Source organism: Limanda limanda, chromosome 13 (genome assembly GCF_963576545.1).
Source record: "Limanda limanda chromosome 13, fLimLim1.1, whole genome shotgun sequence".
In the NCBI taxonomy this organism is placed as follows: domain Eukaryota; kingdom Metazoa; phylum Chordata; class Actinopteri; order Pleuronectiformes; family Pleuronectidae; genus Limanda; species Limanda limanda.
Window position 1 is genome coordinate 914861 of NC_083648.1, and position 24676 is coordinate 939536.

The following is a 24676-nucleotide window of genomic DNA, read 5'->3' on the forward strand; positions in this document are numbered from 1 at the left end:
CTGTGACTGACGGACCGACAACCTGAAAACATAATGCAGCCACTAGGTGGCGCTGCCTTGGAGACATGAAAACCCTCCTTCAGATCCTGTGAGTTTCCTCAACCAGGTTATTTAACTTTAACAAGACAAACACTGAAACCCTGAAAACTAAGATTTGACTTTTCACTGAAATCATCAGGTGTTATGTAATTTCTTCTGTTGGCTGAAAATAGCTCCACATATCAACATCGTACAGAAGCTGATGTCAGACCTAAAAATACCAACTTCCTTCTTTGTTTCCAAACTGGTTGCAAGGTTTGTTTCTCTCTCTCTCTTCACAGTGGTTGTGTTAATTCAGCAGTGTGTGGATATCAAAGCCTGCTGGTCGCTGGTGGTCCACTTACTGCACTGATGTCTACTTGTTATTCTGTTCCTTGTTTCAGTTATTAGTCCTTTTGACTGTTAAAGTTGTTCAAACTGAGTACTTGTGCTTTTCTCTTCAGACAGATTTAAGCAGCAGAGACAGGAACAGTCTCCGCCAGGCGGCAACTCTCCAGACGCTGGCGGCTTGTTGTCGTGGTGCAGCGGGTTTCTCGGCCGTTAGTCTGAGCGTCCTCCAGGGACGCCCTTAAACACTGCGCTGTATTGATGTCTAATAAAAAGCCGCCTCTGTGGAATAGTGGGAGACTGTGAAGAGATCGTTTTACAGTGAAAGCAGCGAGCTGTGTCCCGAGTTAGAGTCGCATGTTCCACCGTCCCACAGTCTGGACCAACAAGCGTCTACACAACCTGGACACACTTTTTATTCCCTGCCAACACTTCAGAAGACTCACATTTTTATATTCATCAGTAGCAATTAAGGTTGTTTCTGTTAAGAAATGTTCCTCCTGTGCATATGTTGGTATTTTAATTCCTGTGATGTAATTTCCTAAAGAATCTACAAATGCTTCATGTCTCTAAAATCTGTACAAGCACAGCTTAAAGTTCTATAAGTCAATAAATCATAATAAATTATAAAATTATGCAAATTGTTAGAAATTCATAAAATACAAAAATCTTTCTCATCAAAACACAAAACATAGTGATTCTTAAGATTCTAAATATAGAAGCATGAGCTAAATGTTTCTTAACTCTCCATAAATAATTTGAACTACGAAATTTCTCTGCCCCCCCTCTCTGGCTCCACCACACAAAACGTTATGACCTCATGATTGGCGAACAATAAGATGAGGTGAAAGACAGAGGTCTTGACTTCTGCTACAAAATGTTCTAAATGTTTCTGTGTTTTTCTGTTTTACGTCCCAGTAAACTGGAAATCTGTAATGGTATACATTTATTTTTACATAGAAAATGTGTTTATTTTTGCAAAGTTCTATATATTTTTCTGTTTATATGTATTTATTTAAACCAACATTTCTGGTTTAACTGTAAAATATCAAATCTTAACTACTTGAACGTGTGTTAGTTTTGAACTGAAACAACTCCAGATACCCCAGTGTGAACACCATGAAGAGTTCAGTCACACGAGTCAGAAGCTGCTGCTTCACTTCTCATCTTTGAAGCACAATCAGCTGAACAGGATCCAATGAGTTGGACTGAAGGTGGTTCATCAGATGGAAACCAGGCGACGGACGCCATCTGCTTCTCTGAGGGGAATCAGGCCAGTGGGAACTCAAAGAATGGACAGAGGAACTGCAGCACACGGCTCTCGTGCTGTAAATGGTGGAGGATTATGGACGGGGGGGTAATCGTCATGTCCACGGAGGGATTACACCGTGCTCGGCCGGCTGCAGACATCTCTTTTTGGGGGGTTTGGCAGATTGGAAACTGTGCAGCAGAAATCTATTTTTCATCAGATGCTGGGACGTCAGGGTGAGCGTGACAAACACACAGAGGGAGACTGCATGCTGAATAAAAAACACAACGCAGAGTCAATACATGAATTATTATTTAAGATCAGGAGTCGAAGCCGGATCGGGTTTGTTTCCCTCCCGATCTGATGGGATGAAGGAGAAGAGACGCTACGTTTAAACCACTGCAGAAGAAGACAAGGTGTCTAAGAAGGGTTGTGGTCAAAGATAGTTACAAAGTTACAACAAAGTTCTGTTTACACTAAAGTTCAGTGATGAATAAGTTAAATAAAAGTTCTGTTATAATAAAGACTAAACGTATTTTTATGAGGTCGCAGTGACCTCTGATCTTTAACCACCAAAATCATATCAATCCATCTTTGAGTTCAACTGAAAGTTTGATGCTAATTTGAAGAAATTTGGTCAAAATGTTTGTGAGATTTCTTGTTAACCAGAATGAGAACGGATGGACAAACTGAAAATGTTACTCCTCCGGCCACCAGGTGTCACGGGAGTAGATGCATAAAAAAAATATTTAAAAAATAACAAATGATGTTACGTTAAGATTAATCGCACTTTGTACTGATATATATTATATCAAATATTTAATTGAGTAATTATTGATTATCTGCAGGTTGTCAATGAAAATGATCATTAACTCATATGTAGCTTCTATTAACTGTTGATATATTCAGCTCATGTTCTATTCTCACTGTCACTGACTGTTGACTGACGGACAGAGGAAGAGGAAGAGGAAGACGAAGAGGAAGACGAAGGGTGCAGGAAGGAGGCCACTGAGTTCACACTGACGATTCCCACTCATCCATTAATGATGCAGATGCTAAGAGCAGGAACCGGAGGTGGAGGCAGAACCAGCAGGAACCAGCAGAGTCCTTCCACGAACCCGAGTCAGCTGACTCACAGATTTAGGCTACGACCACACCACCACGTTTTCAATCGACAGGAATCTGAACACACGAGCGCTTCGGCTCCGCATCAACTCCAATCCCTGTCCACAGTAACACGTGAAAACACAAGTCACATGACCGCTAACGTACACGAGCACGCACGTGTGGACAGAATAACATCTGGTCTCCTCCACATGTTCACGGCTGCTTCATGAGCAGCAGCTGTTAGCAGAGACAACAGGTCAGGAACACTTTGATTCTCCATCTTCTCTTCTACTCTGAGGCCGCTGCTGGTGCTTTGCTTCTGGAAGGAGGTCATGTGACATGAGCCTGACCAATCAGTGAAGGCTACGTCATGACTGAAAAGAACCAATCAGCAGGAGGCTGTGAGCGTCTCCTTGTTATTTCCAAACATCTCAGGTTCTGCTCGTCCAGACTCAGACGCAGCCTCAGGGTTTCAGACGATCACGTGACCAGCGTTCACACACTTCCCTGTTTCACTGGGAAACTCCAGAGTTCTGTGGACGTCAGACGGATCCGCAGAAGAGTTGATGCAACATGTGGATGAAGCCTCAGTCTGTAGCTAAGCAACCACCTGCAGAATGTTATGTGATGTATGTTCTCAGGTGTTAGTGTGGATTGAGAGAACTACTGTTATGGAGCTAAACCTCTGGTTTTGATTCCAAAACGTTCTAAAACTCAAACGTCTCAGTGTGGACCGACTCTCAGGGAGTCAGCCCTGGGAACCTCACACAGATCTAACCACATTCCCGTTCGGGCCGTTAACCCTGCAGCAGCGTCTCTGTTTGCCCAGATCCTGAAGCTGCTGCCAGAACGCCACACACACAACTTCAGCTGGAAACCTGCAGGGCGACTTCTATTCCTCTATTAACTCCTCCAAAGAAGAGAATACGTCTCAGCTCCACACAGGAAGTGTACGCTCATGAACTCATGTGACTCTGTGAAGACAGAAACCAACCTTCAGTCCTGGATCCTGGATTCAGATCCAGGATTCTCTTTTACAGAATGTTTTACCTGAGGTTTCTGAAAAACCAGCAGTCAAACATCAGCTCTGTTTATTATTATATTATTATCCTGCAGGTCGCTCACAGAGTCACAGTGATCGTCTCTGAACTTAAGCTACTTTCAAAAACATGGAGATTTGAAAGAATCTGCATTTCTTTGGCACATTTTCATATTTCCACAAAGAAACTGAGAAAACTGCAAACAAACTTTTTTTGACCGTTAAGCGTGTACAACTAGAAATCGTCCAAGTTATAACGTCGTACAGTAGCAGAGTGATGATTTAAATCAGGAGCCATTCCATCAGAGAATCAGGATTCTGAATAACTCGGGACCCTTCCAGGTTCTTCTCCTCCAGATGTTGCTGCTGCAGCCGTGTGCTCCGGCTGCGTACTCAACCCTCGCCCTCGGACAATCACACAAACACATCGATGGACTTGATGACCTCTCGCCCGGCTGTGAAGACGCACACGGAGCAGATGAGCACGAGGACGGCTGCAGCCATGAGGCCGGACTCTCTCCTGCAGATCTACAAGGATCCGAGCGGTCGCCAGGAAACACTTTGACCTTTGATAGAAGGTCTTCAGCAGTTTACTCCACATCAGAGGTGTGAGGGTTAATCCACACATATCTGAGAACTGAAACAGGAGTCTGAGATTTTGGCCGCACCAATCCACGACCTGATGCATCCCAATCGAAATTAAAGATAAAACTCTGCTGTTGACTTTTAATAACCTGCAGCCACACAACACTTCAACCCGGTCGTCCTGCAGTTCATACGGAGACCACTCATATGTACTTTATAAAAATGTAAAAAGATATACCGCCACTGAACCGGATCATACTACATCATCACAAATATATCGATTTGTGTTTCTAATCAGACTTTGATCTGATTCTACTCCACATATAGATCCACCTGATTCTGGACTCGGTGGCGTAAACACAGACGAGTTCTTGTTTGTCAAATCTTTTCCTGACTTATTTATTTACTAGTTTCTGTTCCGTTAGAACCTGATGAGACGTTCAGACCCTGGCAGACGGGGGTGACCCTGGGGAAACAGAGAGGCGTACCTATGAGAGCCTGGAACAGGTTGCTCTGGAAGATGTCGATGACCCTCTGGATGGAGAGTCGGAGCTGCCGGTCCTCGGTGTGGTTCAGCTTGGCCCGGTACTCCTCCAGCAGCAGCAGCGCCCGCTGGGCATCTGGACCACAGGAGGAGGAAGCAGCAGAGGTGAGACACAACCCAGCCGGCGTCCGTTCATCCTCAAGAGAACTGATCTGAGACCTCGGCTCTGTGCAGCAGGAACCGCTGTGATGGAACCCTGGCCTGACCCCAGTGTGTGCACGTAACACAACAAACACACTCTGTGAAGTGCAAACACAAACTAGGGAATGAAATGTAACAGGCAGTTTAGGTTGAGAGGAGGAGGAGCATCGGATCTGCTGCGGAACAAACTACACAAAACACAAAACAAACAATGCACATGCATCCACACACAAATATACATACATATGTACATTTATACATGTATATAGATATTGGTATTGGTATAATTACTATCCTATATAAATATATATTATGTTATATTATATACTATATATACTGTACTATTTTTATATACTGTCTAACAATAACATTACCATCATATCATCAGTACTATTACCATCATCTTGCCACTGCACCTTATCTACCTATTTATCTTGTGTTTCTGTTTTTATTCTTTCTACCTCAATATTTTTTATTTTATTCTATTGTATTTTATTGTATTCAAATATACCGGCTGCTATGACGACTTAATTTCCCTTCGGGGATGAATAAAGTAATCTATCTATCTATCTATCTATCTATCTATCTATCTATCTATCTATCTATCTATCTATCTATATAAAAACACACACATACCCATACATACTCACACTCACACACACACACATGTCTATATGTAAATACAGGCAAATAAACAAATGTGTATATGCACAGATATTAAACACATGTATTTATATAGAAGTGTCCAGAGTTGATGTGAGGTAGATCACGTGTCAACATGTAGATCAGTCCTCATATAGAGACACTAACATTTATATAAATATATATATATATTCTTATACTAAGTGAGTATACAGAGTGTGTACCACAGGCTGACAGTCGCTTCAGTTCTGAGACGAAACATCTGATTCATGTGAGAGTTTATTTTTAGTTTGGCTCGGGACCCGCTGCCCCACACACAACTTGGTTAGCTCCAGCGGCTAACGGGCTAGCACTACTTTAACTCTCCTCACCTGCCTGGCCCGGCCCGGCCCGGCTCGGCTCGGCCCGGTGCAGGAGGAGCCGTGTGAGGAGCGTGTGGGTCCGGGTGTGTGTGTGTGTGACGCGTCGGGCTCAGTTCCAGGGAGTTGTGGGTTCGAAACCCGCCGGACTCGGTTAGCCTAGCGGGCTAGTTAATGTGTTAAGTGAAAGCGGCTTACCTTTCTTTCGGACTGGCATGGCACGGTCTGGCTCGGCTCGGCTCGGCGCTAGGTCCGTGTTGGCCTCATTCACTCCACAGGGTCGGGGTGTTGGGTCGGTGTCTGCCCCGGTCCGTGCCCGCGGTCCCCGCTCCAGGTCCGGCTGAAGAGACTCCTCCAGGTCCGGCTGCTCCAGGTCCGGCTGCAGAGACTCCTCCAGGTGAGACTCCTCCACGACGGCAGCAAGTTCCGCTCCGACGAGCAAGCTCCCGTCCCGGGGACAAGTTCCCGTCCCGGGGACAACCGGGGACAAACTCCCGTCCCGGGGACAACCGGGGACCAGCTCCGAGCCTCCGGGGAACCGGCCACGACAACACGGCTCCAAGTGCCACCGAGGGCGGGACGAGCCGGACACGAGCCCCGGGTCTCACCGACTCTCTGAGCTGTGGCTCCCCGTCAGAGAGGCGCCTTGTCCCGGCGTGGCCACGGGGCTGGGGACACAAAGTGTGGATGTGTCTTCACCGACCGAGACCTGCGGCTGCCAAACTCCGGAGAAACTGCTTCCGGCAGCGGGAGGAGGAGGAGCAGGAGGAGGAGCACCGGGAGGAGGAGCAGGAGGAGCACCGGGAGGAGGAGCAGGAGGAGGAGCACCACCAGGAGCAGCACCGGGAGGAGCAGCAGGAGGAGGAGCACCACCAGGAGCAGCACCGGGAGGAGGAGCACCGGGAGGAGCACCGGGAGGAGCAGCAGGAGGAGGAGCACCACCAGGAGCAGCACCGGGAGGAGGAGCACCGGGAGGAGCACCGGGAGGAGCACCGGGAGGAGCACCGGGAGGAGCAGCAAGAGGAGCAGCACCGGGAGGAGCAGCACCGGGAGGAGCACCGGGAGGAGGAGCACCGGGAGGAGCAGCACCGGGAGGAGGATCCGCTCCGAAGCTCTGGTGTTTATCCCGGGTAACAAACTTCCTTGCAGCGGGCACACTCCGGGTCAAACCGTGCTAAACCCGGTGTGAGTTGTCCCGCACGGCTCTTCTCTCTGTGGGTCCCGAGGTGCGTGCGTGTCAAACTTCTCTCACGCTGGAGCCCTCCTTTTCCTCTTCCTCTTCCTCTTCCTCCTCTTCTTCCTCCTCCTCCTCCTCAGGTCCACTAATTCCAAACTTTCCTCCAAAATGGCGTCTCGCAGAACTGGAAATGTGAACCATGTGATTTCCAAAAGGCTCTTCCCCTCCGACCTGCTGCCCAATCATACAGCTCACCTACAGGCCGTGGGGGGGGGGGGGGGGGGGGGGGGGGGGGGGGGGGGGGGGGGAGGAGGAGGAGAGGAGGAGGAGGAGGAGGAGGGTCTGGGTGAGGAGAGGAGGAGGGTGACAGTCTGAGGAGGAGGAGGAAGGTGAGGAAAGGAGGAGGAGGGTCTGGGTGAGGAGAGGAGGAGGAGGAGGGTGAGAGTCTGAGAGAGGAAGAGGAGGAGGCTGAGGAAAGTCTGAGTAAAGAGAGGAAGGTGAGAGTCTGAGGAGGAGGAGGCTTGGTGAGGAGAGGAGAGGAGAGGAGGAAGGTGAGAGTCAGAGAGGAAGAGGAGGAGGCTGAGGAAAGTCTGAGGAAAGTCGGAGGAAAGAGAGGAAGAGGGTGAGGAGGAGGAGGGTCTGGGTGAGGAGAGGAGGAAGGTGAGAGTCTGAGGAAAGAGAGGAGGGTGAGGAGAGGAGGAAGGTGAGAGTCTGAGGAAAGAGAGGAAGAGGAGGAGGGTTAGGAGAGGAGAGGAGGAAGGTGAGAGTCTGAGAGAGGAAGAGGAGGAGGCTGAGGAAAGTCTGAGGAAAGAGAGGAAGAGAAGGAGGGTGAGAGTCTGAGGAAAGAGAGGAGGAGGAGGAGGAGGGTGAGAGTCTGAGAGAGGAGGAGGGTGAGGAGAGTCTGAGGAGGAGGAGGAGGAGGAGGGTCTGGGTGAGGAGAGGAGGAAGGTGAGTGTCTGAGAGGGGAAGAGGAGGAAGAGGCTGAGGAAAGAGAGGAGGAGAGGAGGAAGGCGAGAGTCGAGGAAAGAGAGGAAGAGAGGAGGGTGAGAAGAGGAGGAAGGTGAGAGTCTGAGGAAAGAGAGGGAGAGGAGGAGGGTTAGGAGAGGAGAGGAGGAAGGTGAGAGTCTGAGGAAAGAGAGGAAGAGGAGGAGGGTGAGAGTCTGAGAGAGGAAGAGGAGGAGGGTGAGGAGAGTCTTAGGAAAGAGAGGAGGAGGGTGAGGAGAGAAGGAAGGTGAGAGTCTGAGAGAGGAAGAGGAGAAGGGTGAGGAAAGTCTGAGGAAAGAGAGGAGGAGAGGAAGAGGGTGAGGAGAGGAGGAAGGTGAGAGTCTGAGGAAAGAGAGGAGGAGGAGGGTTAGGAAAGGAGGAAGGTGAGAGTCTGAGGAAAGAGAGGAAGAGAGGAGGGTGAGAAGAGGAGGAGGGTGAGAGTTTGAGGAAAGAGAGGAAGAGGAGGAGGGTGAGAAGAGAAGGAAAGAGAGGAGGAGGGTGAGGAGAGGAGGAAGGTGAGAGTCTGAGGAAAGAGAGGAGGAGGAGGAGGGTGAGAGTCTGAGGAAAGAGAGGAAGAGGAGGAGGGTGAGAAGAGGAGGAAAGAGAGGAGGAGGGTGAGGAGAGGAGGAAGGTGAGAGTCTGAGGAAAGAGAGGAGAAGGGTGAGGAGAGGAGGAAAGAGAGGAAGAGGAGGAGGGTTAGGAGAGGAGAGGAGGAAGGTGAGAGTCTGAGGAAAGAGAGGAAGAGGAGGAGGGTGAGAAGAGGAGGAAAGAGAGGAGGAGGGTGAGGACAGAAGGAAGGTGAGAGTCTGAGGAAAGAGAGGAGAAGGGTGAGGAGAGGAGGAAAGAGAGGAAGAGGAGGAGGGTTAGGAGAGGAGAGGAGGAAGGTGAGAGTCTGAGGAAAGAGAGGAAGAGGAGGAGGGTTAGGAGAGTCTTAGGAAAGAGAGGAGGAAGGTGAGAGTCAGAGAGGAAGAGGAGGAGGCTGAGGAAAGTCTGAGGAAAGTCGGAGGAAAGAGAGGAAGAGGGTGAGGAGGAGGAGGGTCTGGGTGAGGAGAGGAGGAAGGTGAGAGTCTGAGGAAAGAGAGGAGGGTGAGGAGAGGAGGAAGGTGAGAGTCTGAGGAAAGAGAGGAAGAGGAGGAGGGTTAGGAGAGGAGAGGAGGAAGGTGAGAGTCTGAGAGAGGAAGAGGAGGAGGCTGAGGAAAGTCTGAGGAAAGAGAGGAAGAGAAGGAGGGTGAGAGTCTGAGGAAAGAGAGGAGGAGGAGGAGGAGGAGGGTGAGAGTCTGAGAGAGGAGGAGGGTGAGGAGAGTCTGAGGAGGAGGAGGAGGAGGAGGAGGGTCTGGGTGAGGAGAGGAGGAAGGTGAGTGTCTGAGAGGGGAAGAGGAGGAAGAGGCTGAGGAAAGAGAGGAGGAGAGGAGGAAGGCGAGAGTCGAGGAAAGAGAGGAAGAGAGGAGGGTGAGAAGAGGAGGAAGGTGAGAGTCTGAGGAAAGAGAGGGAGAGGAGGAGGGTTAGGAGAGGAGAGGAGGAAGGTGAGAGTCTGAGGAAAGAGAGGAAGAGGAGGAGGGTGAGAGTCTGAGAGAGGAAGAGGAGGAGGGTGAGGAGAGTCTTAGGAAAGAGAGGAGGAGGGTGAGGAGAGAAGGAAGGTGAGAGTCTGAGAGAGGAAGAGGAGAAGGGTGAGGAAAGTCTGAGGAAAGAGAGGAGGAGAGGAAGAGGGTGAGGAGAGGAGGAAGGTGAGAGTCTGAGGAAAGAGAGGAGGAGGAGGGTTAGGAAAGGAGGAAGGTGAGAGTCTGAGGAAAGAGAGGAAGAGAGGAGGGTGAGAAGAGGAGGAGGGTGAGAGTTTGAGGAAAGAGAGGAAGAGGAGGAGGGTGAGAAGAGAAGGAAAGAGAGGAGGAGGGTGAGGAGAGGAGGAAGGTGAGAGTCTGAGGAAAGAGAGGAGGAGGAGGAGGGTGAGAGTCTGAGGAAAGAGAGGAAGAGGAGGAGGGTGAGAAGAGGAGGAAAGAGAGGAGGAGGGTGAGGAGAGGAGGAAGGTGAGAGTCTGAGGAAAGAGAGGAGAAGGGTGAGGAGAGGAGGAAAGAGAGGAAGAGGAGGAGGGTTAGGAGAGGAGAGGAGGAAGGTGAGAGTCTGAGGAAAGAGAGGAAGAGGAGGAGGGTGAGAAGAGGAGGAAAGAGAGGAGGAGGGTGAGGACAGAAGGAAGGTGAGAGTCTGAGGAAACAGAGGAGAAGGGTGAGGAGAGGAGGAAAGAGAGGAAGAGGAGGAGGGTTAGGAGAGGAGAGGAGGAAGGTGAGAGTCTGAGGAAAGAGAGGAAGAGGAGGAGGGTTAGGAGAGTCTTAGGAAAGAGAGGAGGAAGGTGAGAGTCAGAGAGGAAGAGGAGGAGGCTGAGGAAAGTCTGAGGAAAGAGAGGAAGAGGGTGAGGAGGAGGAAGGTCTGGGTGAGGAGAGGAGGAAGGTGAGAGTCTGAGGAAAGAGAGGAAGAGGAGGAGGGTTAGGAGAGGAGAGGAGGAAGGTGAGAGTGAGAGAGGAAGAGGAGGAGGGTTAGGAGAGGAGAGGAGGAAGGTGGGAGTGAGAGAGGAGAGGAGGAAGGTGAGAGTCTGAGGAAAGAGAGGAGAAGGGTGAGGACAGAAGGAAGGTGAGAGTCTGAGGAAAGAGAGGAGAAGGGTGAGGAGAGGAGGAAAGAGAGGAAGAGGAGGAGGGTTAGGAGAGGAGAGGAGGAAGGTGAGAGTGAGAGAGGAGAGGAGGAAGGTGAGAGTCTGAGGAAAGAGAGGAGGAGGGTGAGGACAGAAGGAAGGTGAGAGTCTGAGGAAAGAGAGGAGAAGGGTGAGGAGAGGAGGAAAGAGAGGAAGAGGAGGAGGGTTAGGAGAGTCTTAGGAAAGAGAGGAGGAAGGTGAGAGTCAGAGAGGAAGAGGAGGAGGCTGAGGAAAGTCTGAGGAAAGAGAGGAAGAGGGTGAGGAGGAGGAGGGTCTGGGTGAGGAGAGGAGGAAGGTGAGAGTCTGAGGAAAGAGAGGAAGAGGAGGAGGGTTAGGAGAGGAGAGGAGGAAGGTGAGAGTGAGAGAGGAAGAGGAGGAGGGTTAGGAGAGGAGAGGAGGAAGGTGAGAGTGAGAGAGGAGAGGAGGAAGGTGAGAGTCTGAGGAAAGAGAGGAGAAGGGTGAGGAGAGGAGGAAAGAGAGGAAGAGGAGGAGGGTTAGGAGAGGAGAGGAGGAAGGTGAGAGTCTGAGGAAAGAGAGGAAGAGGAGGAGGGTTAGGAGAGGAGAGGAGGAAGGTGAGAGTCTGAGGAGGAAGAGGAGGAGGGTGAGGAGAGGAGAGGAGGAAGGTGAGAGTCTGAGAGAGGAAGAGGAGGAGGGTTAGGAGAGGAGAGGAGGAGGGTGAGAGTCTGAGGAAAGAGAGGAAGAGGAGGAGGGTTAGGAGAGGAGAGGAGGAAGGTGAGAGTCTGAGGAAAGAGAGGAAGAGGAGGAGGGTTAGGAGAGGAGAGGAGGAAGGTGAGAGTCTGAGGAAGAAGAGGAGAGTCTGAGGAGGAAGAGGAAGAGGAGGAGGCGGAGAGACTGAGGAGGAAGAGTAAAAGGAGGAAGAGGAGATGAATCTACTCTACATATATCGAACCACTGAGTCTGTTTTCTGTATTTTTCTGTATTTTCTAGTTTCTAGTTCTGATGTAAATGTTTGATTCACTTCAACATAAAAAGTCTAGTTTTTATTTCCATGATTCTCATCCAAAGAGATTTTAATTTGAGTTAATTCAACTTATTAAATTAAGTTTCTCAAGAAACAAACAACGTGTGAGTAAAGTGACGTGAAGGGAGCGTGATGGTCATCGATCACATGTCTGAATCATTATGATGTCAGAGATCAAAGTCACAAACTCAAAGTAGTCCCAGAGATGAAAGGCAGAAATGTACCAGAGCTCATGGATCCACCAGAGGATCATTTGTTTATTATTGGCTGAGATTGAAGTCGTAAACCTACAAGAAAAATAAATATAAAAAGATCTATAATTTATCAGAATAAAACACAGATTCCAAAGTCCATAAATGTAGGAGAAACAAATTAATTCACAACAGAAACATTGGAACAAAGCTGGTGAAGGATTATAAATTCTGTGTATTCTTCAGTTCTTCTCTCACAGATTGATTAAAGTGGCTTTGATCTTTTGTCTGTTCCTTTGATCAGGAGCTGGCTGATGTGAGCTGGTCTCTGCTGCTGCTCGGTGAGTCTGGTAGAGAAGGGTCAGAGGTCACGCTCCTGAAGAGCAAACCCGTCCTTTGGTCGGGATGAAGATGAAACACCCTCCTCCTCCTCCTCCTCCTCCTCCTCCTCCTCCTCCTCCTCCTCCTCCTCCTCCTCCTCCTCCTCCTCCTCCTCCTCCTCCTCCTCCTCCTCCTCCTCCTCCTCCTCCTCTCTTTGTCTCTGGTGTGCAAAGCACTCGCAGCTCTGGCCCAGATTAAAGAGGAAGAGGTCTTTATTTTTAGACGGGCATGTTTAATGAATGACCTCGCTGTGGGTCCTGGGCTCGTGGAGATGCAGAGAGACTCACGCCCACAGACGGAAACTGAGCGGATCGGTTTGATTCGTAGATTTTAAATGACATCACTTCCTGTGACTTTGCCGCCATCTTGTTGTTTGTGGGTTAAGATTTGGTTTTAGGGTTAGAATCAGGTTTAGGTTGAGGGTTAGGCGCTTTTAGCTGTGCCTGTGTGTGTGTGTGTGTGTGTGTGTGTGTGTGTGTGTGTGTGTGTGTGTGTGTGTATGTGTGTGTGTATGCGTGTGTGTGTGTGTGTGTGTGTGTGTGTGTGTCATAAGCTCCGGCTGCCAAAGTCCAGATTTATGCCAAAGATTAATAATGAGCATGTTGTCCAGATCGGGATGAAAACTGACATGTGCAGTAATCACATTACAGTGTCAGACGGCTGCGCTCAGGCCCCGTCACACAGCGCAGGTTATGATGCAGCTGGACGGATAAATCCCGCCCTCCACGCCGTCCTCCACGCCGCCCTCCACGCCGTCCTCCACGCCGCCCTGTTTGGGTCGAGGTGATGCGGTGGTGACACTGAGGGGACAGGAAATTAAAGGACCGTTTCCACAAAGCTCCGGACACATTGTCCGTCTCTACGGCGTTGAGACATGATGGCGTGTTGGCGCCCCCTTGTGGGATTTCAGAGGCTGGCGTTCTGGAATCGGAGGCGTGACAGCATCAGAATCTGTCTCTGTCGTGTTGACTCTTTTAGATGGATGTTGGTCACAAACACATAAATAAATAAAGACTGACCCTGTGAGGAAAGTGAAGTCTACATCGCCCCCTGGTGTCTGGCTGCAGCACAGCTCAGAAACCTCCTCCATGTTAGCAGATGGGACATGAACCAAACTAAAAACTAAAAGTAGACGTTAAATAAATGTTTGTCAAAGACGGTTTCTGTCATTTCAGGTCTTTTTATTTAGCTACTAAATCGAGCACATGTGTGGGCGGAGCCTCGATACCACGGCTCAACTCCACCATCACAGCTGCCCCGACTCTGACTGTAAATGAAGTCATCACCACAAGATGGCAGCGTTTGTATCTGAGATATTTTGGCTTCATTTCTGAAGGAAGTGGTCGTCTTTATTTAATATGTGAAGGTTCTAGCCTGCACGTGATTGGGTAACGTTCACTGATGATTGGTCGATGGCTCAGGAAAGACCAGGACTGCACGATGAGTGTCAGGCCAGTGTACACACACACACACACACACACACACGTTTGTACTTCTATCTTAGAGAGGACACTCCCTAGACCCTTACCCTAACCTTAAACATCACAACTAAATGTCTACTAACCAGAACCCTTAACCCAAACCTAAACCTGATTCTAACCCTACAACCAAGTCTAAAACCCCAAACAGTCCATTAAAGTGGGTCAGAAAGTGAGGACCGGCCAAAAGGTCCTGACATAACTAACTGTACAAGAGCACAGGCACACACACTCACACACTCACACACTCACTAATTAAATCAGTTGTATAATGACCCAGTGTTGGTTTATAACACAACACACTGGAGAAAGTGCACTGTGTCATCTGAACCACAATGGTACAACAGTGTGTCTGGATGTGTTTCACATTGTGTGTGTGTATGCGTGTGTGTGTGTGTGTGTGTGTGTGTGTGTGTGAACATTGTTGGGATGGAGTGTGTGTCGCTCTCTGTCAGCTGAGCAGTGTGTGTGTTTAACAGCTTTAACAACGGAGCTTCTGTCACTGATGACGACACCAAGCAGTCGTCCAGAATCACAGTGTTGTTCCCTCTGTGTGGGCAGACCTGCACATCAGCAGCGAGCGGCCGTTTATCCCACTGTCACCTGAACGCATCACAGCAGATGAGACAGTGGGGGTCCAGTGAGCTGCAGGAGGATTCACATCTGTGTGTGTGTGGACTGCACCTGAGGTTCAACCAGGACGAACCCCCCTGTGGCCCCAGACCTCCAGGGGCCACACACGCCCCCTGTGGATCATTTTCTTTAACAATTGATTCAAATCAACTTGGTAGGAACACACATTATTCCCAACTTCACTTATTCTAATCTATCAATCAATAAAAAATGGAAACCAGATGATTTTCACTCAATTAATTGATGAATCGAATAATTTCTGCAGCATCAATAACATTAGATTTGTGTGTAACTTGTTGTGCGTCCTGTGTTGTTGAGATCATTCACCTGATTGGATGGAAACCTCCTCAGTTTGATGCTTTTCTATAAATGTAATTGTATCATATTACAATGACAATAAAGGCTTTCTATTCTGTTCTATTGTAATAAGACTTTTCACCTTTATTATTCAACAACATTAAACTATAACATGTTGATTATCAGTCATAATTGTTTAAATATTACAGGATGTTGTGACCAGAACCATAAACCTACGACAGGACGTCAAAAAACATGTGAGGCATATAAATTAAATGTTGTCACAGTTTCTCACACACTCACTTGAGACTCTTCATTTGTAAAAATAATTAAAATAATTCTGGGAAGCTTGTGATCGTCTCAGATCTTTTGTTTCTTCGTTATTTTAATCCACTTATCAATCAATAAGGGAGCAGTGACAGTGATGAACAGCAGCGCCCTCTGCTGGACTTTAAGCTGAACTACTTTAAAATCAACTGTATAAAGTGGAGCAGATTTCAAATTGTCAAATCAAAGTTTATTCATACAGCACGTTTAAAGATTAAGTTAGTAGAATATTTCAACATTCCCCACGTTCATGTGTGTTGGAAACTGCTGTGAATTCATCCCCAGGGGAAATGACACCAAATAATTTGACCTCCATCACAAATAAAGTTTATCTATATATATATATGGTGACTTCACACAACCGCATTAAATCATATGTAATAAACTCTTTGAAAAAATCCACAAGTCCCAGTTTCAGGATCTTCTTCCGTCCCTCATCGGGGACATGACATCGTGACTCATCAGACACAACGTGTGACAAACTGACATTTATTAATCTTCAGGTAATAATTGACAACAATCACAGGACAATAAAATGTCCGAAGTCTGATTTCCACATAACTCCGATGTGAGTGATTACATTTCATTGAGCTGACGCTTTTATCCAAAGCGACTCACAATAAGTTCATCAACCATGAGGAACAAACCACAACAACAAGAATCAAGAAAGAACAACTTCTTCAAAAAAAAGCAAAACTACAAAGTTCTATAAGTAACTGACATTTAAGTGCTGCTAACTTGTTAGTTTTTATACGTTATTCATGTGTAAACAGCGTTCAATGTTGATGTGAACTGTATCAACAGTGAGCGTGATATTTCAGAACATTACTGACTTTAAAATTAAAACATCTTCACTATGATGAAATCTTATGTAAGCGAGGAAGTGGTTGACAATTTGAAACTCTACATCAGATTTTGGACAGACATATGCACTGTGTGATATCGGAAGTTAGCATAGTACATTGCATTTCATTTAGCTGACACTTTTATCCAAAGCGACTTACAATAAGTGCATCAAGTAGCTAGCGTTTCTAAATGAAAAAGTTAATCGGCACATTTGGCTAACATGTGGATAGCTGCATCACACAGAGCGTGTGCACATTGGTTGATACATGTGGTTGAGAGCCTGGAGGACCACGAGACTATGTGTAATGCACTTGCAGTGAACACTAGGGGGCACAATATCAGTAATAGTGATATTTCTCTTTCAGGTCTCTCATGTTCTGGACCTGTTGCCGCCATCTCAGCTTGGCTGTAGGTTTCTCTGCTTCTATGAGCAAGTCTATGTTCTCTGCAATGGATCCCAAAATTGGCTTTTCCATATGTTTCGAAGAATTGTCTTGGTCAAGTTTTTGGTCGGCATTCCATTCAAATCAGTGAAAAATTTCATCAAGCTTTTTATCCCCATGTTCCAAAACATCTCATCGAAGTCACCCTCGTCATCTTCCTCCCTCGCACTCTCTGCTGCACACGATTTGTTTTGGGCAAACAACGCTGAGTTATTGAACTTGAAGTGAACCGGCAGTCCTTCTGTTGTTTTCGGACACGGGACATCAGCAGCGTTGATCGCCTCCAGAACTGATAAATGTTGGCCGTCTGCAAATGTCACCAGAATCTGGATGTTTTCTGCCACGTCTTTGCCGAAGATGGAGAGCACTGAGTCAAACATGTGTGTCTGTCTTGGTGTGAGTCGTGCTAAAGAAGCCTGAGCTACGAAACACACAGCATCGATTTCACTGACACCATCCTCCTCAGCAGAGAAGAGATTACGAAGCTGCTCTACGATCTTCTTGTCTCTTTCTATGTCTCCTATTTCTTCTGGAATATGCACAATAGTCAGAGAGAAGGGGATTTTAAAGCCCTCCTGGTGGTTCAGTTTGTACACAGTGACTTGAGGCGTCTGGCTTTCAGCTTCTGATCTTGACTGATTCTTGACTATTAATTTAAATCTGAAATTGTCGTCCCACTCTACACCTACAATGTAGTTGATCATTCCATTTATCAAAGTGGACTTTCCTGATCCAGACTCTCCAAAAAGAATCAAGGTGCGATTTCTCTCCATGCTTTTTTTGCCAAAGTTAAACATCCGGTAGCCTCGTGTATAAGTATCTTCTTCATTCAGTGACAGTTTGTAAACTGAGGGGGATTCACCATCTTTGCTCTTGCTAGTATGTTTCAGGTAATCTGCAAGACGAGCAAATTGATGTCTTGTTGTTGTGCAGACGTTCACAGAGATGCTTTCCTTGCTTCTGCCAGCTTCACCACAGTCACATGTGACCCTGACAACATACTCTGTCTCTAACTGAAGCTCTGATATGATCACCTTCTCAGCTCCTGACATCGTTTGGTTCCACTGGAGATCTTCTCCTTTCACCACTTTGTCTGCTTGGGCGTACTCCACGATGTAGCTCAGAACGTGGACATCTTGTCCAAGCTCAGCAGGTCTCTGCCAGCTAACGGTTATCTCACTTGAGTTTGGTTCAACTCGAGGTTCTCCAGGAGGGCTGCAGGGCAGAGTTCTAATGGTTCCACTGACCTCGTTGACTGGTCCAACACCTACTGAGGTGACAGCTCTGCATCTGAACACATACTCTGTGTTAGGACTCAGGTCGCTCGCTGTGACGTCTCCATCCTTTGACGCCGTCTTCTGTTGCCATCCATCCTCTCCATGGACACAGTACTCAACAGAGTAGGAGGTGATGTTCTCGGCTCCAAATCTGGGTGGAGAGATCTTCAGGGTCACACTGTTGTGGTTTATTTCACTTGCTTTCACACTTTCAGGCTTTGAAGGTGGTTCAAAGTTCTCATTTACGGAGAAGCCGTCTTTATAAAGGTAGATGCTGGAACCTTTTTCTGTCTCATTTGTCAAACCCGCTATGAGGAACTTTATGTTCATGTTCTCCTTGTTGGCCTCTGCAAAATCACTGAAGAGCTTTGCTTGTTTCCTCATTTTATTTGCGATGTCTTGTGAGGTGAACCACTGCTGCTGACCTTGAGTCTGGTCTGGTTTGGTTGGTTCTGATGGTGAATAGTTTGATGAAGTTGAGAGAAACGACTCAGCATCTCCAAGTGAGGTGAAAACAAAACACACAGCATGCTTTGTATTGAGAGTTGCGTTGTACAGATGATTTTGAGATGGAATAATCTTTGTGTTTTTCATTGTGTCGGTGAAAGATCTTAAGGTGCAGATCTCTCTCTCTTTACAGTCCATCCACTCAGTCAGGTTTCTGCTGTTGAACGGAGATGAATGTCTCTTCATCAGTATCTCTGCAAGCACAGCCTCCTCTTCGCCTCCTCCTCGTATAGATGGAAGTTTCAATGATAAATCTCGTTGGAATTCTAGTTTGAACACAGAGCACATTTCTTTAAAACTTTTAAGTTTTGTGCCAATCTGAGGAAACTGCTGTGCTGTTGTTGTTCTCATGGCATCGTTGCACCTCATCTCCAGCTCACTGAAGTCCTCCAGGACTGTCTGTGCTTCCTGAACTAATCCTACACTTATCTGACGAACAAGTTGAGCAGCAGTAGAATCTAAGATTGTCAATGGCAACAGCCAAACTTTCACTGGAACTGCTTTTTCCCCATTGGGTCCCAGTAGTGTTGGTAGGCTTTGATAGGCCTGTACAGCATCCTGAAAGGACACAGGATTCTTTTCAAGAGAAAAGTCTCCGTGGAATTTGCAAGAAAACTTCTCAACATTTGCCTTATCTTTGTCTTCCATGTTCAGGGAACCTTCTCCCTCTATAGAGATTAATGGGAGCTTCTTGATCATCACCTTCAAGTTGCCTTGAATGTTCTGATGATCTTCTTCTTTTGACATCTCACGATCAAACACAAAGAAGGCTTGTGCTCCATAAAGAATACCTGTGACTACATGTGTTGCTATTCCTTTGTCAAAAACGTACGGATGTTTCACGTTGCCTCTTCCGAGATGGTCCATGGACAGTTCCTGGAATTTAGTGGTAGCCTTGTACTTCAGTGTTACTCTGGCCTGATTTCTGGATGTCTTGTGATCATTCAGGTATTTGGCCGATCCCCCCACCTCAATCAGTCCACCCAAGAAACTTGCTTTCAGAGAAGCTTCAACATTTAGTGCTGAAGATTTATCCTCAATCGATTCAGATGCAACTATCTCAAAATCATTAGAGTTCTGGGGTCTTTCTCCAATATCTTTTTTCAGGTCATCGCGGTCCCACAATGTTATTCCTACAGAAAGAAGCACAAATCAAGTTGAGCTTCTAGAATCATCCAGAATGTGTTTTACTCAATTTAAAGGGAGATGCTCAGCATCTCTGGTTTATTAATTAGCCATTAGGTGTAAACAGATAAGGAACCCAGGGGAAGGAGGATATCTTCTGACATCAATTCATGAGAAACTCAGAAAGTCTGAGATTTAAGTCACAAATCTTCTAGAAAACACTTGAATTCTGTTCTGAACTTTCTCTGGAGTTTGTCTTTTGCACATTAACAACTCAGCAGGAGATTCTCCGCTCACACTCGTTCACAACGAGAACAAATCCTCCGGAGGATCAGGTCAGAGGTGAGGCCCCCGACAGAGACACACGTGTGCTTTCTAACACGGAGAGATGAGTTTTGTTTTTTAACTTTTTGCATCTGTCACATGTTAGAAACCTCATCAACCCCCCCACTCTCTCGTGGTGATGCCTGCGGATCCTCTAGACTTTCTGCTGACTTTAACCCGGGGCCAGTTGGAGAAAGAGCACAGAAACTCCAGAGGCTGTCACTGGAACAGTTTGTAAAGGTCACCGCAGTGCACTTTATGGATCAAAAAAAAAGTTACATATGTCATTGGTCAGACACCTTAAAACTATAGGAATGAGGAAATGGATCTATGTATGTTTTTGTTTATTATTTGAGTGATTGTTTATTATTTGTGTGATTATGTAAATATGGGGTTTTTGTAAAGGAAATGTGTTAAATATGGGGAAGTGACGTCCCGCCGGGAGGTGTGTGTTTTTTTTGGAGCTGCGGGCGGGCGGTGCGGCCAGTGGTTCGAGGAACTGGATATATAATTTACAACCGAAAGGATTTTTTCTCTGGAACGGGATTATTACCTGGGAGATTTTTGTAATGGCTTATATCGTGGACTGAACATTTTCTGGGCACTGGAAGGGGGGTGAGAAAGCGTGGACTTTGATTTGTTTGCGGCACTCACCTTGCCACACCTGCAGACATTTTTGTTTTGGACGTTTGTTTGGGGATTATGTTTGGACCTGGGGTGGGAAAATATTGTTGTTTGAGTGTGTGTAAATAGCTTGTTTATGTTCACGGGTCCGCCAATGTTTGCGGGCACGAGCGCGGGGGGTTATTGGTGTTTTGTGTAAATACAGTATATAATAAGCAACCGGTTTGAGTGTTTTCCGTTTATATATATATATTTAGTTAATTTTTGGTAAGACCGATAACTAGGTTATCGGTCCAATTAGGGATTTTTCGTTTATGTTAACTTGTTCAGGCAGCGTGCAACAAACACAGTGGGTCGGCTCCGCCCGTGTCCTTTAAATTTAATGCGTAGTAACTTTGCCCTGGGGTTGAAACAGGGCGATTTGTTACAAGTTGCATGTGTGAACGCTGCTTTAGAGACATCAGATGCTGTGATATGAATCTGTCCACTGAGTTGTAGCAGATGCACAAAATCTCAAAAGAGTTTTTGTCATAGTTTCAGAGAAATGTTTAATTCTTATGAATTTATGACATTAATGTTGAATGATGTCAGAGATGGGCAGTATTTCTATTACTTGTGTTTGAAATACGTATTTCAATTACTTTGAGTATTTTGTAATTTGTATTTGATAGGGCCGATAAAAAATCGAACGTAATTTGTAACAAAATACTTTAGAGTGGAGTAATTTTGTATTTAAAATACTCAAAATACTTTCTATGCGGATCAAAAAACAGTTCATGAGTATGCAGCAATTAACAAAATGCAGTGAATGAACAGAAGAGAAATCTAAATCAAATCAATATTTAGTGTGACCACCCTTTGCCTTCAAAACAGCATCAATTCGTCTAGGTAGACTTGCACACAGTTTTTGAAGGACCTCGGCCATTTTTCCAAACATCTTGGAGAACTAACCACAGATGTTCAAATCCTTCTGTCTCTTCATGTAATCCCAGACAGACTCGATGATGTTGAGATCAGGGCTCTGTGGGGCCATACCATCACTTCCAGGACTTCTTGTTCTTCTTTACGCTGAAGATAGTTCTTAATGACATTGGTTGTATGTTTGGGGTCATTGTCCTGCTGCAGAATACATTTGGTGCCAATCATACGCCTTCCTGATGGTATTTCATGATGGATAAGTATCTGCCTGTATTTCTCAGCTTTGAGGATACCATTAATCCTGACCAAATCTCCAACTCCATTTGCAGAAATGCAGCCCCAAACTTGCAAGGAACCTCCACCATGCTTCACTGCTGCCTTCAGACACTCATTATTGTACCGCTCTCCAGCCCTTATGCGAACAAACTCCCTCTTCTACAGCCAAATATTTCAACTTTTGACTCATCAGTCCAGAGAACCTGTGCCGTTTGAGTTTCTTTTTAATACTTTACAGTGATCTGGGTTTAGAGTCCTCTGACACCAACATTCCCTCAGTTAACCAGGCCGTGGTAAAACGTGTCACAATAGCACCTGAATCATTATATATTATATACCCTCACTATTTATTAGAAAGTACTGCCCCGCCCCTAACAAAATTCCCAGTGATAGGTTCAGAAGTTTTCGAATACTTCAGCTGACAAACAAATAAACAGCAATGAAACGTAACTTTGTTGATAGATAACGAGAAAGAAGATCAGTTTTATTTTAACATATTTAGTTTCTTTCAGTGTTGATGCGTCAACTCTTTTGATTTGGAGTCAACTTCAACTTTTGACTCATCAGTCCAGAGCACCTGCTGCCATTTGTCTGCACCCCAGTTCCTATGTTTTGGTGCATAGTTGAGTCGCTTGGCCTTGTTTCCATGTCGGAGGCTTTTTGGCTGCAACTCTTCCATGACGACCACTTCTGATCAGACTTCTCCGGACAGTAGATGGGTGAACATGGGTCCCACTGGTCTCTGCCAGTTCTGAGCTGATGGCACTGCTGGACATCTTCCGATTTCGAAGGGAAATAAGCTTGATGTATTTTTCATCTGCTGCACTAAGTTTCCTTGGCCGACCACTGCGTCTATGATCTTCAACGTTGCCCGTTTCTTTGTGCTTCTTCAAAAGAGCTTAAACAGCACATCTGGAAACCCCAGTCTGCTTTGAGCTCTTAGTCTGGGAGAGACCTTGCTGAAGCTCTATAACGACCTTGTGTCTTGTTGCTGTGCTCAGTCTTGCCATGGTGTATGACCTGTGACATCAAACTGTCTTTCACAACCTCACATTGGAAGCAGAGTTTGTTCCTCACCCAGTTTGAAGCCTCTTACACAGCTGTTTCTGTTTCAGTTAATGACTGTTTCAACCTACATGTGAAATTGATGATCATTAGCACCTGTTTGGTATAATTGGTTGATCATACACCTGACTATAATCCTACAAAATCCCTGACTTTGTGCAAGTGCACATATAAGAATTGATGCTGGTTTGAAGGCAAAGGGTAGTAACACCAAGTATTGATTTGATTTTGATTTTTCTTTTGTTCGCTCACTGTCCATTTTGATATTTGATGAAAATAAACTGTTAACACTTCCATTTTTCAAAGCATTCTTAGTTTACAGCATTTTTTCACACCTGCCTAAAACTTTTGCGCAGTACTGTATATATACATAATCAATAAAATTGTTGTTACACTGACATTCTGTGACTGTTCTTCCTTTTTTGGGTTCACCAGAGCTTTGTGTACATTATATAGCCCAAACCTGAATCCTCTACTATACCAAATTGTGAGAAAACGGAAAATCCAGAAAAAGTATTTTCTATATTTTAAATACAAAATACATGTATTGTATTTTGTTACATTTTCTGGCACCAGTATTTTGTATTTTATTTTGATACATTTATTCGAGGGGTATTACATTTTGATGTATTTTGCCCATCCCTGAATGATGTTCACTATTGTCTAGTTGTACCTTTATCTATAAAACCTGTTTATTTCATTGGTACCTGGTTTATATCAAAAATAAAAAAGACATAAGAAATATTAACCTGTTCAACTGTTAAATATAATTCATGAGGGTTTTGCTGCAGCACGAACCCGCGAGCTGAATTGCTTTCATGATTTGTTTCATGGATCATTAATAAAAATGGAGGACAAACTGTCATTTCTTGTGTATTCGTTGTGTATCGTATCTTTCCAGGCGAGTCCTCACCAGGCACTAGTAGATCTCTGCGACAGTCGTACAGCATCCCCAGGGAGAAAGGCCGCCCGAGCGCCGCCACCTCCATCAACCCGCCGGAGTCCATCGCTCAGCCTGAACCGGACAAAACAGGAAGTGAGGTCACTTCTCTGACGCGACCACGTTCAGGTTTGATATGTTTATGTGTTTATAAAACCTCCAGCTAGTCCTCTCTGCTACAGACGGACACCTGCAGCCACAGATGGAGGTCCTTCATCAGAGCTCATTCTTATGCAGATGATAAACAATTCTATGTTCTCATCAATCACACAGAGTTTGGCTTCACTCACGACTCTTTGATGAGGGAAAATCTCACCTCATCATATTTTACAGGTGACACTAATGGAAAATGTCCCAGAACTAAAGGAAGAATTACATCAAATCTACATTTTGTAAACCAAATGTTTCACTTATTCTTCTTTTAATGTACTTTAAATATATTTAACAGTAAAGTTTCCTGACTGCTCCTCATGTTCAGAAGAATGTTTCCGGCTCATGTTGTGTGGACTCATGAGTCTGTGAACTTTGGATTAAACTCAGTCTCTAAACTTCCTGTCGTCTCCGAGCAGCCGGTTGAAACCAGTTCACTGCTGAGGAGGAAGTGAGTTCACAAGTTACTCAAGTTACTCAAGTTACTCTGTAACTTACAGCCGGTGCTTGATGTTGACTGTGATGATCAACACTGTGTGCTGGAACATTTACTGCTCTGAATAAAACCACAGAATAAAGTAGAATATAGAAACTTTAAGACTTTATAACTCAACATATATACGTGTGTGTGTGTGTGTGTGTGTGTGTGTGTGTGTGTGTGTGTGTGTGTGTGTGTGTGTGTGCAAAGTAACTCAACCGTGCACTGACCTGATCAAATGTTTGTTTGATTGTTGCCTGTTGTTTTTAAAATATGAGTAGATTAAACACTAACAACAATCACACACACACACACACACACACACACACACACACACACACACACACACACACACAGAGAACAACTGATTAGAACATTTAGAAGATTGTTAAACAATAAACAATAAGAATGAACAATGCGACACAATATTCAGCAGCATCACGTCGCCACAGACACACACTTATAATTATTATTATTATATTATAATTATTATAATAATTCAGAGAGAAACAGCTCAGAGCTTAGAAACTTACCGCTGGTCAGG

At 45.8% G+C, this 24676-nt stretch overlaps 2 protein-coding genes across 8 annotated transcripts in view; both read right to left on the bottom strand.

Annotated features, from left to right (window-relative positions):
• Nucleotides 1–6794, bottom strand: part of dlg1b (discs large MAGUK scaffold protein 1b) — a 73677-nt gene extending 66883 nt beyond the window's left edge. For all 7 annotated transcript variants that reach the window (XM_061083945.1, XM_061083944.1, XM_061083943.1 and 4 more), the window contains exons 1-2: nucleotides 6231–6794; nucleotides 4835–4966 (exon numbers count right to left, since the gene is read on the bottom strand). In XM_061083945.1, coding sequence (XP_060939928.1) covers nucleotides 4835–4966; nucleotides 6231–6249 — 151 coding nt within the window. In that variant the 5' untranslated portion in view covers nucleotides 6250–6794. The remainder of the gene's footprint in view (nucleotides 1–4834; nucleotides 4967–6230) is intronic.
• On the bottom strand, nucleotides 6296–23571 carry LOC133018152 (uncharacterized). Its single transcript, XM_061084466.1, has 4 exons — nucleotides 23478–23571; nucleotides 16578–19365; nucleotides 13107–13224; nucleotides 6296–6700 (listed from the first exon to the last, which is right to left on the bottom strand). The coding sequence occupies exons 1-4, from the start codon at nucleotides 23569–23571 to the stop codon at nucleotides 6296–6298; spliced, it is 3405 nt and encodes a 1134-aa protein (XP_060940449.1).
• Nucleotides 23572–24676: the final 1105 nt, after the last annotated feature.

What these genes read in the sequence shown, in the direction of transcription:
- LOC133018152 (XM_061084466.1), bottom strand. Translation starts at nt 23,571, where the DNA reads ATGGACTCCGGCGGGTTGATGGAGGTGGCGGCGCTCGGGCGGCCTTTC. An exon ending in CAGAGATCTACTAGTGCCTG is followed by an intron (nt 19,366 to 23,477) that starts GTGAGGACTCGC and finishes TTCTTTCTGTAG; the next exon opens with GAATAACATTGTGGGACCGC. An exon ending in GAGGGTGACTTCGATGAGAT is followed by an intron (nt 13,225 to 16,577) that starts GTTTTGGAACAT and finishes CTGTCCCCTCAG; the next exon opens with TGTCACCACCGCATCACCTC.